General features: G+C 39.9%; 1 protein-coding gene across 3 annotated transcripts in view; it reads right to left on the bottom strand.

Moving 5' to 3' along the window:
* The window catches only part of LOC116612999, a 59,952-nt gene that overhangs the window by 28,344 nt on the left and 15,736 nt on the right, over positions 1-15,872 (bottom strand). Inside the window, exons 5-8 of one of the 3 annotated variants that reach the window (XM_048722230.1) lie at positions 13,163-13,347; positions 11,756-12,668; positions 7,009-7,251; positions 6,688-6,736 (exon numbers count right to left, since the gene is read on the bottom strand). In XM_048722230.1, the coding sequence (XP_048578187.1) occupies positions 6,688-6,736; positions 7,009-7,251; positions 11,756-12,668; positions 13,163-13,347 (1,390 nt within the window). Of the gene's footprint in view, positions 1-3,884; positions 4,615-6,687; positions 6,737-7,008; positions 7,252-11,755; positions 12,669-13,162; positions 13,348-15,872 lie in introns of those variants that run through there. The other 2 variants (XM_048722229.1, XM_048722228.1) reach the window with 2 other exon arrangements.

Here is a 15,872-nt window from a genome sequence, read left to right as displayed (position 1 = left end):
AATCAATGAATCTTTCGCCCTTTTATATACTTCTGATGAAGTAAATAAAGTGCGTAGTGTCTTTGAGATTACACTTTTGCTTGAGCGTTATATGCCGCAGAAATAGATCTACGGAGGACCATATACGCTAGACGTGGTTTATGAGGTGACAAAAGCCTTAGGAGACATATTATATGTCTTTGTGGTGGAATTTGTCGTTCTTTAATGTTTCACGTCTATAGGAGCGTTGCTCGACCTGACATAAGCGCTTTCTTTGTGCATGTTAAGTTTCTTAGAGTTATTTAGGACATATCTGCAGTACAGCTCACTCCTGTTTTAATAGATTTCTTAAAATCAAACAGGAAGATTTGAGGCTGCCGAGAATCGCCACTGTAACTGGTAGAATTCAAAGTGCACTTTGGCTAAATCTGGCTTTTTCTGAGGGCTCGCTCATCTCGTCTAAGGTGCCTTCCGATGTCATCGTTTGATGAAAAATCGGCGGGCGGTTATAGCGTTTACAAGACCGGTTTCGCACTCTTAATGAAGAGACCTTCGTCAGTTGTTTTTCGCTAGGTTGCTAATGAGGACTTCGTAAAGTATGCTCGATTAGCAATATGCGCTACAGACCCCCAGGGGAGTAACGCACTACTACCCCAGTGCACCATTTGTATACTAACTCGTCAAATAAAACTGGGAAGCATTCCTGAAGTTATTTTGCAAGATGAAAGTAACTTTATCAAGTTTATCAAAGACGGTGTGATGAGCTTTTGTAAGAACTGACCACTCTTTTTCAAGCTGTATTATGCATAGCTGAGGAAATAAGCTCCTCTGGTCGCGATAGTTATCATGTTATAAGTATTGTTAATGTTATTGTAACGGATATTGTTGGGACGCCAATTATTTTTTTGGCAGAGTATGTAGGGGCGGGTTTTACATATGATAGCATAAATAGATATTGTTGTTTACTTTGCACTTATGTGAATAAAATAATAAATGTTATCAACAAAGGAAATAATACAATGTGATAGCACATTGTGGATGGTCAAAGCAATTTTTAAGATATTTCAATTTTTAAACTCTCTCTCATTAGTCATTAGTGTCAAAAACAGCGCGATAAGAAGGGCCAATATTCATGTGCGTGTGTTGTATTATTTAAAGTCACTAGAAGATGTATTTAAATGCTTAGGGTTTAAAGATATGAGGTAGGAGAAATATTAGCCAGGTTCGATAATCAGTGAATTATATTGTCTGAGTATTAGTATCATTTACAAAACTGGGACACTTGTCGTGATTTATAGCGAATGTCCCTATTTACGATAGGCATGACCGGGTTATTCTAGAAAAATGCAAATGTGTGTTTATATTATGTTAAGGGATAGACTTTTTGATATTTAAAGTGTGGGGGGGTTGACAAATACCAACAAAAATAGGAAAAGCAAGAGCAAAATTTTTAGAAAACAAAGCCATTCTGACAAAAAAAAAACGGTAAAGATTTCAGCCGAATAAATATTCGCGCATGAAGTAATAGCACAACAGAGGGTGCATGGGATGGCAGAGCTCCAGGAAAATTTCACTGCCCCAAAAAGCGATAGCCGATAATTCTATACCCCTGGAATACTCGTCTAGTTAAAGCAGCATTGGAAAATTTCAATGCCCCAAAAAGCGATAACCGATAATTCGATACCCCTGTAATACTCGTCTAGTTAAAGCAGCATTGGAAAATTTCACTGCCCCAAAAAGCGATAACCGATAATTCTATACCCCTGGAATACTCGTCTAGTTAAAGCAGCATTGGAAAATTTCACTGCCCCAAAAAGCGATAGCCGATAATTCTATACCCCTGAAATACTCGTCTAGTTAAAGGAGCATTGGAAAATTTCACTGCCCCAAAAAGCGATAACCGATAATTCTATACCCCTGGAATAGTAGTCTAGTTAAAGCAGCATTGGAAAATTTCACTGCCCCAAAAAGCCATAACCGATAATTCTATACCCCTGGAATACTCGTCTAGTCAAAGCAGCATTGGAAAATTTCACTGCCCCAAAAAAGCGATAGCCGATAATTCTATACCCCTGGAATACTCGTCTAGTTAAAGCAGCATTGGAAAATTTCACTGTTTGAAAGCTCACTGTTGGCAGACGGAAACCTCAACCGGCGAAAAACGAAAGAATCTATTAGAATCCGCGCTATTTAACAGACCATGCGCTCTAAATTATCAGTCACCTCCTCAAAGAAACTTCTAATAGGCACACTGCTTTTACAATTTTGTAATATTTTTCGCGTACCATTACAAATGATTGGAGATAGTTACGTAATCTACCGGAAGTAAGCTGGTGACATTACCACCCTCACAAGTGGTATAATTTTATAGAGAGGCCACTCCACCACAACAACCACCCTCACAAGTGGTATAATTTTATAGAGAGGCCACTCCACCACAACAACAGGGTACAGATATGCAACTTTATTCATCCACGAATTTATATACGCTTACAGAAAACGCGAAAACACCGTTGCATTGCAAGTTTACAAGTGTGTTGTGGGGCGGTCTTTACAATTCAAGCTAGTCATGTTTCAAATACTGCTACTCTTTAAAGTTTTGTTTTGTTGCCCGAACTGATGTCCAATCTACTTTTCCAAGGAATGTCTCATTTGTTTCTCGTTTTTCATCACACGCCAAATCTGTTTTTCTGTTCCGCCTCCTGTCAAGCAAGGCGCGCGAGCTCAGCAGTCACATATCGAACACGATAGAAGCGAACAGACCCCCCCCCCCCCCCCCGTCATCCAATTCAATAATTTTATTGGGCACCTTTTCATCTTTGATTCACGGGTTTTGCCGAATACATTCATATTAAAAAAGACAGCAGGTATTCAAGTCGTTCTCCTATCCCTGATGTTTTTCATCATCTTACTTTGTAGCGATGTCATTATAGATCTAATTACAACGCACTTTCCCTTATTTTTGTTGCTTCCCAAAAAAATTGAACTATTTCTTTTGTCGCGCTCTCCTGGTTCAAACTGAGCAATCGCTTTCAAATCTGTTTTGTTGCGAATTTAAAAAAAAAAACATATATTTATTCATTCCTTTAATTCATTATATGCCGGGCATTTTATCAGTGTTGTTCCTTGTCCTCGACTTTGACCAAGCATATTGGGCACGTTTTTCGTTCAGGGGTTTTGTGTCGTCCTGTTTTGATAGCTAGTTTGTGGTTGCTTAATAATGCACACTAGCAACATAACAACATGGGCGCGCGCACTATGTTTAGCCCGTCATAACAACATGGACATCAGGACATAAAAGAAAAAACATGTTTTTTTAATCTTATGTCGTTATGTCGAAGATAAGAGTGCGCGCGCCCATGTCGTAACGTCGATATGTCGCTAGTGTGCACTGGGCATAAACTTTGTGAACGCAATTCTGCGATTTTAACTTGGGAGAGATAATGTGAACGCTCTTAAATTTCCTTAATGTTCTCAATTTGGTTTTATGTCGAGGGTCTTTCTATTCATAGTTATTAATTTCATTTAACTTGTTGTTCTATATATGTCAGACTCTGTCTTATAAGATTTATTGGTATTTCTGCGTCGGGTGTGGTTTACCATACCTTAAATATATTTAATTGTGTGTTTTTAAAATTCTTTTTTTCCGCGTCATAAAGAGTCGTGCATCGCTACATTAGAAAGTTTCGTACGGTCTGAATTTCTTAGAACCCCCAATATTTCAATGCTCTGCATTTTGCTTGAGTTCGCAAAGGGAGTCAACCAGCCTCCACCAGGCACGCATTTGAGCTTCAATATTTATTTACCCCCAGGAGCCATCTAATAAATTCTGATTGCACTTCCTCGCCTTGTACCTTGCTAATATCGGAGTCCCTTCCCCTTCCCTCTACGCAAAGACACACGGGTTAGGCATCGTTCTTAATTTTTAAAAAAGAAGTAAAAAACACACACACAACTTGTACGTGGTTATCTAGACCAAACAACATATTGTTTCTAACAGCTTATAGGAATAATTATTAAAATTTACTATTTGCATTTGTGTTATAAAATTCGGATATATATAAACTCGAGATGTACACGTTTTTAAATAAGGTTGGACTAAAGTAAAGTGTGCCGTAACCCTCGCTAGCGGGGTTTTCACAGCATGTGATATTTTGTGATTTACATGCTACCCAAGATGCACCGCGGGTCACATCACAAGATGGTGAAGCGTTATTCAAAATACATTATTCTCATGACACAGTACCAACTAACAAATATTTACACGTCTTTATGTCTATTGTCACTTTACAGACGCTCAGAGCTGTATTCAGTCCACCACCTCGTGAAATACCTCCATTTCGTCGGGTGTGAATCTGTATTTGCCAGCAAAGACGTCACACGGGCCATCAGATGGGGCGCCCTGGGGACGAGCGTACGTTTGTGACCACGTATAGGACCCTTCATTACCCCCCGCGTTGTCAGCGATAAACAGGTCATGATCACCACCAAACACCGGACCGCATCTTGTGTAGTCACAAATGGCGTTTCTATCTGGCGTGCGCCTCAATGGCAACTTTTCAGGGCGGTAGCCATTCTTGTTACACAGCGTGAACAAGAATGACTTGGTGGAAGACTGCCGTCCACGGTCACTCACTTTAAAGAACATAAAACAAAATGCGTTATTTTAAAATACAAACTAGAATAAAAACAGCAAAAACCGTGCCGAACTCGTATTATTTAAATTCAAGGAAATTGAGTCTTCACCCCTAACCCCGAAGAAACATCTTTCCAAAAGGAACAATTGACTCTTGCTAGATTTATCTATTTTTGTACGAGTAATAAGCACTAATTTTTAACACCTTTTATAGGGGCCGAAATACCTAGTGTCAGAAAATGAAAAAAAGGTTTTGAAACAAGCCCCTCTCTCTAATCGAGCAGATTTTGTCAAGACAAAAAGAAATAATCGCCAGGGGCTTATTAGAGATTTTAATGGAGATTTATTAGATGCCGTGTTTGCAAAAAGTTGATCAAAAGGAATAGAAATACAGTCCTACCACATTTTATATAATAACTAGTATCTCCTCTGATGAGTGAATGCCAAGCTATTTTACCGTGAAATACATCTAAGGATGGTGATTGAAGTGCCGATGGGAAAAAGATACAATTGATCCCTTACCCACAACCCTTCAATGGAGCTCAAAGTTGTATTTTCAGTCAAAAAAAAAACGGTAAAAAATAATATTCGAAATTCTATTAATTAGCATAAGATAGAAAGCAAAAATAATCAAAATTATTTCCCATTGTATGAATTAATGTTAGGGGCACAAGCCGGGATCCTTTAGACGGAGATGAAGATGAAGGCAAGGCTGGCGTTTTTCAATGCTTTCCAAATGTTTGGCCACAGCAGCAGCATAAGTACAGAATTAGGCTCGCTATATTTATACCCTTGGACCAGACAGATACCCATGTAGTGGTCCCACATGAATGGAAATATGTAAAACAATCTTGAATGTAGAACAATTCAAGAGGAAACGGAGAAAATTTGGCAAAACGAACCAATCAGACAAAAGCGTGAGGGCGTGGGAAATCACAGAGTTGGTCTCTCGTCCCTGCTTATTTACAGAATAATCTATGAAGTCAAGGTAACTCTAAAATAACACTAACGATGAAGCAACTTTTAAAACTTAACTGCGCATGCTGAAAGAGCGCGTGTCTACAACAGTTTCGCCTAATTGAAATAACGATAGAAGTATAGATGTCTAAACCAAGGGGTGAGGGCGGTGGCATACAATTTAGAAAGAATTTAACTGTTCAAACAAAATTTCCAAAACAAAAAGAAACCGGAGATTTCGCCACGTATAAGAAACTGTACACTCCCTGGATTTAGACGCACCAAAAGGTCATCGATGCGGAGGGTCCACGGGCGTGCTAAAATCTAGACTTAGGAAACCATCAATTGTAAACAAAATCAAAATTATCCTTAAAAGATAAATAAAACTTCAAGATAGGAACATGAAATACTAGACGACAATAACCTATAACCTAAACAATATAACAAACCGTCCTATAACATACATCCCTTGTCAAACTTGTGTTTGTCCCCAAACACGATAAATTATGAAACGATTATTAGAAAGATTATCGAAAGAAAAATAAACTTGGGTCCTAAGATCTTCCTTCTGCCGGCTTCACTCTGGATACTCAGACATAAAACTGCTTCCGGAAGAATCTGAGTTACAGTATTGCGATGTAGACATAAAACTGCTTTCGGAAGAATCGGAATTGCAGTATTGCGATGTAGACACGAAACTGCTTTCGGAAGAATCGGAATTACAGTATTGCGATGTAGACATAAAACTGCTTTCGGAAGAATTTGAATTATAGTATTGCGATGTAGACACGAAACTTCCTTGGGGAAAATCTGAATTACAGTATTGCGATGCAGACACGAAACTGCTTTCGGAAGAATCTGAATTACAGTATTGCGATGTAGACACGAAACTGCTTTCGGAAGAATCTGAATTACAGTATTGCGATGTAGACACGAAACTGCTTTCGGAAGAATCTGAGTTACAGTATTGCGATGTAGACACGAAACTGCTTTCGGAAGCATCTGAATTACAGTATTGCGATGTAACACGAAATAAATAACAGAAGCAGTTGGAATGTAATTGCGCTAAGATATCCAGAGTTTCTGTTTAATTTCTCGATTTTAGTAACACCTACTTTAAGGGTTGTCCAAGGAAAAATCTTGTAATTATGTAAAAACATTTTCCTGCACCAAACAGCAAAATTAACGAGCTCACCTCATGTAATACCATGGTAGCTGCTAACAAACTATATCTATATTTGTCTATCCAATCCTTTTATCATATGACTTAATACATATTGGGTGGAAGGTGGCTTAGGAAAACGTACTGCAAGTCTTAAGTTTAAAGTTCATGGTAATGAATAAAAAATAGTTTACAAACAATAATTTACAAACATGATCAGACATTTCGACGCTCACCCTGATACGACCCTTCTCGTATTCATTAGTGTACTCACTTGTCCACGCTACGTCAGAGTAGCCACCAAACACGTATCTTCCTTCAACGCTTACGAGTACGATGTTCGGCGCTTTGCCGTCGCATTTTTCGTGGAAGGTCCTGGCAGCCCAGCCATCTCTCTTTGCTGAGAAACATCTGACCCAGCGACTCTTGGGACTTTGCTGCACGGGCTTCAGGATTCCCAAGAGATCTCGGAGGTACTCTGGACCTTTGCCGCTGAGGATGGCGGACTGCTCAAGACCTACAAACGGAGTTACACCATCACCAGATAAGTAACCAATACTCTTTTTATCAAGAAGGCACAATTCCTTATCCTCATCATGTCTCAAACAAATAAAGTCAGTGTATATGTGTGTCACCCAAAGGGTTAGTACAAATTGTTGCTGCTGTTGTTGTGTGGTCGTACTTAGTCCTGCCCCAAATCAAGATTCCTATAGTATTCTGGGCCCAAAGTTCCACCATCAGGATTAGATTTGTGTCAAAAGACACTCTCTGTCAATTACAGAAAGGATAAAAATCCCTTCGCCGAAAATTATATATAAATAGGACAAATTATCGAAGTGTCACAAACGCTGGACTTGATCACCATTAATCTTTCGAATAAACCTAACCCGTAACCACCTTTTGTAGAACTACCATTAAGCAAAAGATCTGCAACTGAATTGCACCATCAGGAAATATTATGAATAAAGACATGTTTATTATGGTATGCTTCTATGTATTCTACTCGTCGCAAAACGCTGGTGCTTAAAAATTGTGAATCTGGTATCCTATGAAGTTTCTGCTTTAAATTTGTCTCAATTATTTCTAGAAGAACTGCGGCTTTGATCCCTTCAGTCGCTACTCATAATGTAATAAATGTAAATAATTCGGGGTATACATACAATGAAAACTACATGATTAAAAAAACAAAAATTACTTTACACTACCACGAGGTTAAATTTAGGCATAGAGTTACTGGGGGTAAAAAAAAAACAATGCACAAATCAAATCAAAGGTAAAATTAATTTTTTGAAAAGTGAGAGGTTTGATAGCAGAGGATTTCAGTTATTTGATCAGGAAAAACAAATGTTTTCGACTGGAGTCCTATTAAAAATCTTGCTAACCTAGAGGAGAGTGTGGAGCTGCTAAATGCGAGCCTGTGGTCGATGTTCAATGAATGTTTTCCGCTCATTAGGGTCAAAAGTCTCATCCAGAGACCCACCTTACATGTCCCCCCTGGTTAAACACCTTTGTAACATCAGGAACAGAATCGCGCATAAAGGAACCCGTGCTGACATTCTGAGGCGCCAAGAGTGTATCAACATTCTTATTCGGAGTAATCAGGTGGAAGCTGTTCATAAGGAACACAAATGCGGTTCAAAAGAATGGTGGGAGACAGCCAATAGAATAACTGGCCGGAAGACACAGGGAACGCGCATCATCATCATCATCATCGGTGATTTCACCCGACATCATCAACTCACATTTTCAAGCCACCAATACTGATAAGGCATATGTTGTCCCCGTGCGCCTGGAGATACCTGAAGGCACCCGAACCCCAACAGTGAGTGAGAGCGATGTAATGAGTTTTTTATCACATATAAACGAACTGCCTCAGGGCCTGACCAATTTCCGTACTTGCTCTGGCGCGACTTTTCTCACCATCTTGCACCTGTTGTCAAAAATATCTTCAACTGTTCACTCCAACAACAAACTGTCCCAATGGCTTGGAAGTTAGCGAACATCTCGCCCATCCCTAAGGAATCTCCTCTGACAGAGTGTAGTCAACTCAGACCAATCTCACTGACTAATATCATCATGAGGATTTTCAAGCGTCTTGTCTGCAGAAACGAACTCTGTTCCACTCTTAAGTCGGAAATTGGCCCCGACCAATTTGCCTACAAGAAAGGCCATAACACAACAATGGCCCTGATCAAATGCCAACATTTTTGGCCCAAGCAGTTAGACAACGATGCAGATTTTGTTAGAGCCTTGTCATTTGATTTCAGCAAGGCCTTCGACACTGTCCCTCACCATATTCTCTGTAATAAACTGGCAAAATACGACATCAACCCTTACACCAAGAACTGCAATCTTCAACAAAAGTAAGTGGGACACTTCCCATACGAACAACCGCCAACCCTCTCCCCCCGATTAATATTGGTTAGAGGCGATTTTTCAGCTCAAAACACAAGCAGTAGCAAGGTGATCATTTGCCCTCCAACATTGAGAAAGGGGGAGGGAAAGTGTCCCATTAGTTTTGTAACAGATTGTCTCAGAAGGGGAACGATTGGAATTTGTCACGGTTATCATCGATTTCTTAAAATGTATTCTCTTTATTCGCATACCCTAATGAAAGTTTTTCACTCTATTAATTATTCGAGCTTGACGTAAACATGTTGACGTCCCCAGAAAATATTTTTGGGATATCTGTGCGCTATTTGGAATATTTTTTTCAATTAATTTGAATTAAATGAAGGTGCGCTGGGATATTTGCAGACTATAATTTTGTAAAATATAAAATTCATTTGATGTTGCCAAAGAGACTGTCTATATATCGTGCCGACTGTCTCCATTTGCAAAAGCAGCCATCCCTCGGAGTATTTAGCTGAAAAACACCGCTTTTATGGCCAATTTAGGTAAAATAAATACAGGCATAGAGACTAAAAAGATCATCGCCTAATAAGTATTTCCCCATTAAACAATAAATAACAAATCGACTAAAGAAAGCGATAAATAGGCGGTTTATCTGTTGTAGAAAACATGAGAGCCTCGTCTCATTTCATTTTCAATGAACATCACAACAAGTGTTTATATATTTAGCATGGCGGTGCAAAAAAGCGGGTGTGGACCGTGTACGGTCTGCCATTTTTAGAAAAACATTATTTTCACTCATGGTAGCCGGATTTCTTCAATCATTCGTCTATTCTATTACCATCACAAAGCTATTTAGGTATATGAAGCTTACAAATGATTTGAAATATATAATAGGGCTTTTTTGAGCGGTCAACCGTGGTAGACCGTTTATATAAAAATGAACTTTATTTTTATCTTAGTAAAACGACGGTCAACCATCTACCATGAGCTCTCTCTCCAAAATGCAAACCCTCATTCAAACAAAACTAGTGTCAATTTATGAGCTTGAATCTCAAGTTGTTACTGTATTATTTTAGAGTTCGAATTTCTTTCGTAAGGCATTTCTTAAACAATTTTAAAATGGTTAACCGTTGGTGTTAATCGTTGAGCCACGTAAGCAAGAACAGAAGACGTAGTCTGTAGCCGTCGATTTTAGCGAATGCCCCACAGAAAAAGCATTGCATACACTTTGCTTGAACTCTTCAAGCATAACTGTGTCAAAGTGTCAGATATTTAGCAAAACTATTGTAAAACAGATGAATTTATTGAATTGACCTTCTCCCCGAGACAAGCTTGCGTGACTAAATTTGTAGTGAAAATCTCTCACATAATAAATTCTTCATAGCTGGTATTTTTTATATGAAGAAACAGATGAGATTGTTTACAATGAAAAATAGTCGTCTCTGAAGCTTCTGTCCATTTTTACGCGCGATTCTGGCACGATAATTGTATGTGTTTGATTTTGACGTTCGCATAGTTGTATTGTCGTTGCGTTATCAACGATAGTGTTTCCTGTTCCAGGACCTGTCAATCAATTGCTCAGACAATCCTCAACAAAAGTAAGCGGGACACTTCCCATACGAACAACCGCCAACCCTCTCCCCCCGATTAATATTGGTTAGAGGCGATTTTTCAGCACAAAACACAAGCAGTAGCAAGGTGATCATTTGCCCTCCAACATTGAGGAAGGGGGAGGGAAAGGGTCCTATTAGTTTTGTAACAGATTGTCTCAGAAGTGGAACGGTTGGAATTTGTCACGCTTATCATCGATTTCTTAAAATGTATTCTCTTTATTCGCATACCCTAATGAAAGTTTTTCAATCTATTAATTATTCGAGCTTGAAGTAAACATGTTGACGTCCCCAGAAAATACATTTGGGATGTCTGTGCGCTATTTGGAATATTTATTCAATTAATTTGAATTAAATGAAGGTGCGCTAGGATATTTGCAGACTATAATTTTGTAAAATATAAAATTTATTTGATGTTGCCAAAGAGACTGTCTATATATCTATATATCGTGCCGACTGTCTCCATTTGCAAAAGCAGCCATCCCTCGAAGTATTTAGCAGAACAACACCGCTTTCATGGCCAATTTAGGTAATAAATACAGGCATAGAGACTAAAAAGATCATCGTCTGATAAGTACTTCCCCATTAAACAATAATTAGTTTTGTAACAGATTGTGGATAATGAGCTTCCTGTGCGATCGAAAGCAGCGAGTTGTGGTTAATGGGATGGCTACCAGTTTCCTTGGAATCAGCAGAGGAGTCCCCCAAGGAACGGTGCTAGGACCGTTGCTATTCTCTATCATGGTAAATGACATTCAGAACGCTAGCGCCAACTCTCTATTTATCAAATATGCGGATGACATCACAATAAGTACGCCTGTGATATCTGGCTCAGACACGATTGATTCATCGCTGGAGAAAGTTACCAACATCAAGCGCTGGGCGCTGGAGAACCGAATGGAGTTGAACATGAGAAAGACCTTCGAGATGGTAGTAAAAGGTAAAACTAGGAAGCCTATTCAAGAGTCCATTGAGGGTACCTACCTGCCTGCCTGCCTGCCGGCCGACCGACCGACCGACCGACCGACCTACATAACAGTATTAGAGAATTAGTACCTGTTTGCTCAGATTCACCAACAGAAATCACATCAACTGAGATCTTCTTTGACAAAGAATCCCAATACTCCTCATCCACTACAAGACGAACTCCAACCTCCGTACAAGGCTGATCCACGGGTTTCTCTGCAAGACTCGATAGCTGGGATAGCACTTCATTCCTAATGGACAAGACATCCACATCATTTGCATCTCTGCACATTCTCTCAGCAAACTCCAAACTGCTACGAGCACTTGCAAGTCTCATGGATAGAGTCTCTCTCTGAGCAGTCAGCTGCTTATCATGCTTTTGACAAGCTGACTCAATCCCCCCTTTAAGATCAGATCGCATCTTCTCAAGAGTACCTATTTGCTTATCAATGAACGCATCCAGATCCCTTCTGGTCGCACGTTTATTTTCCTCGAGATGTTGTTGAGTCTCTTCTACCAATGCCATCGCCTGTTCAATATCGGTGAGTTTTGATGCAACTTTTTTTGCTCTTCCCAATATTTCTTCTTTCTCTCGAGCGATTACATCACTTGTGAAAAGGTAATCGTGATTTTTATGATCAACGACGGTGCAGTCCCGGCAAATTACTTCCTTACAAGATTCGCAAAACAGTTTCAGCACTTCACCTTCATGTTTGGTGCAGTAGGAAGTTTTGCTCTTCGAAAGTAACTTTCCGCTTTTGATCTCATCAAGACTGAGGAGAGTGTGGTGTTGTAGTAGTCGTAATCTCTTATGAGCCGAGATGCACTGCTCACAGACAAAGTGGTCGCACTCGTTACATCTCCCTTGGGCAGGCTCGCCGCTATCACACGATTCACAAGATGGTTTCTTCTTGGAGTCTTCAGATGTCAACAAAGGAAGAACAGAGATAATACTGTTGATCATGAAATTCACCTTTAAACTCGGAACATCTGCTGGGGAAATCTAGAACAATAATCAGTAAAATATAGTTATAACGGAGTTTGCATATGGTTTCAGGGGAGGGCATAGGTTCCCCGAGCTAATGTTGTATTTTACGTGTTTTATTCATAGTTACTGTAAATATAGTTGAACTACAATTGCTCAATATTGCCCCAAATGAATTGAAACTTCACAGGGATGTGAATGACAAGTCCAAAAACAGGTAAGAAAAGTTTGAAGGTATTTTATTATAGGTTTTTGTCCCAATTTTTTTGTAACGCCCATATATTTACGTAACTATGAAGGAAACATGCAAAATACAACATTAGCTTGGGGATCCTCATCTTTTAATAATTCAATACTCATAAAGTAATTCTTGTGAGAAGAATTCAATTTCGCTTTTCTCTTTCGAAATGCACTTGTCGTTTGAATCCATTTCTTTGTTACAGCAAAATATTTGTCACACAGTTGTGCCAGGGTTCATTAAGTAATGGATGAATTTCTGTATGACAGATTACCTGGAATTCCGCCTTACAGAGGGGGCACACAAGTTTTCCTCTCCCTTCAGAGTGCACTGCCAGCTCTTCCAGGCAGTGCCGACAAAATGAGTGCAAGCAAGGGAGCACTCTAGGATCGTTGAAGTGCTCTATACATATAGAGCACGTCACCTCATCCTCGAGGCGCCTGCTGGCGGATGTCATTTCTAAAAAACAACAAGTAAAGCATAAGCAAATTTATTATTCCTTTTCTACGAGAGGCATAGCAGGCCACTTAAGATTGGGGGAGGGGCACGCTACAGAAAATTGAGAAAATATTGGGGGAATAGCCACGCCCCTTCTGGTCATTTCCTTTTAGTAGTTAAAGCGAGATCGGGAGTTATGAAATGCCATTTCCTTTTTCGGGAACTCTTTAGAAAGGAGTAGTTAAAGAGAAATCGGGAGTTATGAAATTTCCTTTCCTTTATTGAGAAATGATAAGCAAACACTGACAATCCTCTTCATAGTCTATTCCTTATTAGGATAAGTCGTAAAACGAAATGGGACGTTTGGAGATTCCATTTCCTTATTCGCGAAAACTAACTTGAATAAGGAACAGTTCCCTATTCGTGTCACTGCACTAATTTATTTGTTTTGTCAGAACCTTATGTAGTAGCCAAGGTGTTAATTGACAACAAGCACTATCTGTCAATTTGTGGTTTTGTTAGCAAGGTCAAATTCATTCTACACGCGTACGTAGTCAAGTAAAGCGTGAATATTTCTCCTCTAAATATAATAATGCGTTTGGAAAGAAAGCCCAAGATACAAATACATTTATTAGATGAGAGGTAGATTTCGTCTCTTTTGCTAGATTCATTTGTGAAAGCGATCGCACGCATTGCGTAATTTGACCTTTTGTAGCAGATAGAGTCTCATGTTCACAGCTTTGTTAGCAGCAAAGCACGTTAAAGCAACCAAAATTACCCGACGAAAATGCTGTTGGACTTGTTCTGAATAAACTGTTATGCCTAAATACTGTTTCAACTCGTATTAAAAGGTATCATGTAAATACCCCCCCCCCCCCCCCCCCGGATTTGAATAAGGAACTGAGCGAATAAGGAAACAGACGAAAAAGGAACTGCGAATAAGGAACTAACTTCACTCTGGCTTTTTAAATTGACGCGAAAATAAAGTGTTATAAGGTTAACGATTCAGCTAGAGTGAGCATATCTAGCTGTACCGACCTTTGATGTACAGCATTGTAACAACAACAACGAATAAGACAACACATAATAATTCAAATATAGACTGCCAATATACTAAACACAACGTTTGGAACAAAAGGTACATTTAATATATATTTTTTTTACTCGGAAACTTTTCGAGTCTTTCGGAATTTTAGTGGAATCGAATCGAAAGCGATTTCACTCATTTCACCTCTCAAGAGTTATCAGTTGAGGACAAATGAATCGATCCACTTTTAGACCCCATACAATAATGAAATAGGTAATATAGCCAAAATAGGGTGGAAATAGGCGATATAAATACCTGTTTCTAGTCGAAATCTTCTCAGACGAATCTCAACTTACAATGGAAGCGTCTGATCAACCCTTCGGGAAAGACGCAAAGGAGTCTAGACCCTAGTCCCCCACGCAGTCACTCAGACCGCCCCCTGTCACGCAAGGCGAGCTCAGCAGTCACATACGGAACCAAACAAAACAGAAGCAAACAGCGGTGTCTCTGATCGCAAAGAATTCTCTCGCTTCAGATAATGTGCAATATTTTTCTTTTCCTCCTAGATTCGATTATTGAGCTCAGTAGCCGTTGACGAAGTTGTACAAACAATGCGAACTTTAGAAGCACACTAGCATACACACATTGGCACCAGTCGGGCCAAGACGGGACGCTAGCACAGTCTATTACCCGTGCAGTTCGGCAACCATGGACAGCTGTTTCGTCCTTATTAGGACTCGTCAGCATGGCATAGCCGGTTTGCCTCAGTTAAACTTCATCGGCAAAAAAAAACTGCAGGGCGACTTCGACTCGAACGAAGTACTTTAAACCACAGCTTAGATCCTTGTGGGATCTAGAGCTGCTACCGGGATAGCGTGATGCCAATTGTGCGGATCACGCATGCGACCTTTGCTAGTCTAAAACTCCGTCGGATAGCCAAACTATCCTTGCGAGTATGTATACATAAATGTGAACTTTAGAAGCACACTAGCATACACACATTGGCACCAGTCGGGCCAAGACGGGACGCTAGCACAGTCTATTACCCGTGCAGTTCGGCAACCATCGACAGCTGTTTCGTCCTTATTAGGACTCGTCAGCATGGCATAGCCGGTTTGCCTCAGTTAAACTTAATCGGCAAAAAAAAAACTGCAGGGCGACTTCGACTCGAACGAAGTGCTTTAAACCACAGCTTAGATCCATGTGGGATCTAGAGCTGCGACCGGGCTAGCGTGATGTCAATTGTGCGGATCACGCATGCGACCTTTGCTAGTCTAAAACTCCGTCGGATAGCCAAACTATCCTTGCGAGTATATATACATAAATGTGAACTTTAGAAGCACACTAGCATACACACATTGGCACCAGTCGGGCCAAGACGGGACGCTAGCACAGTCTATTACCCGTGCAGTTCGGCAACCATGGACAGCTGTTTCGTCCTTATTAGGACTCGTCAGCATGGCATAGCCGGTTTGCCTCAGTTAAACTTCATCGGCAAAAAAAAAAAACTGCAGGGCGA

Source organism: Nematostella vectensis, chromosome 14 (genome assembly GCF_932526225.1).
Source record: "Nematostella vectensis chromosome 14, jaNemVect1.1, whole genome shotgun sequence".
NCBI classification, from domain to species: Eukaryota; Metazoa; Cnidaria; class Anthozoa; order Actiniaria; family Edwardsiidae; genus Nematostella; species Nematostella vectensis.
This window is presented reverse-complemented; position numbering and strand designations above follow the sequence as displayed.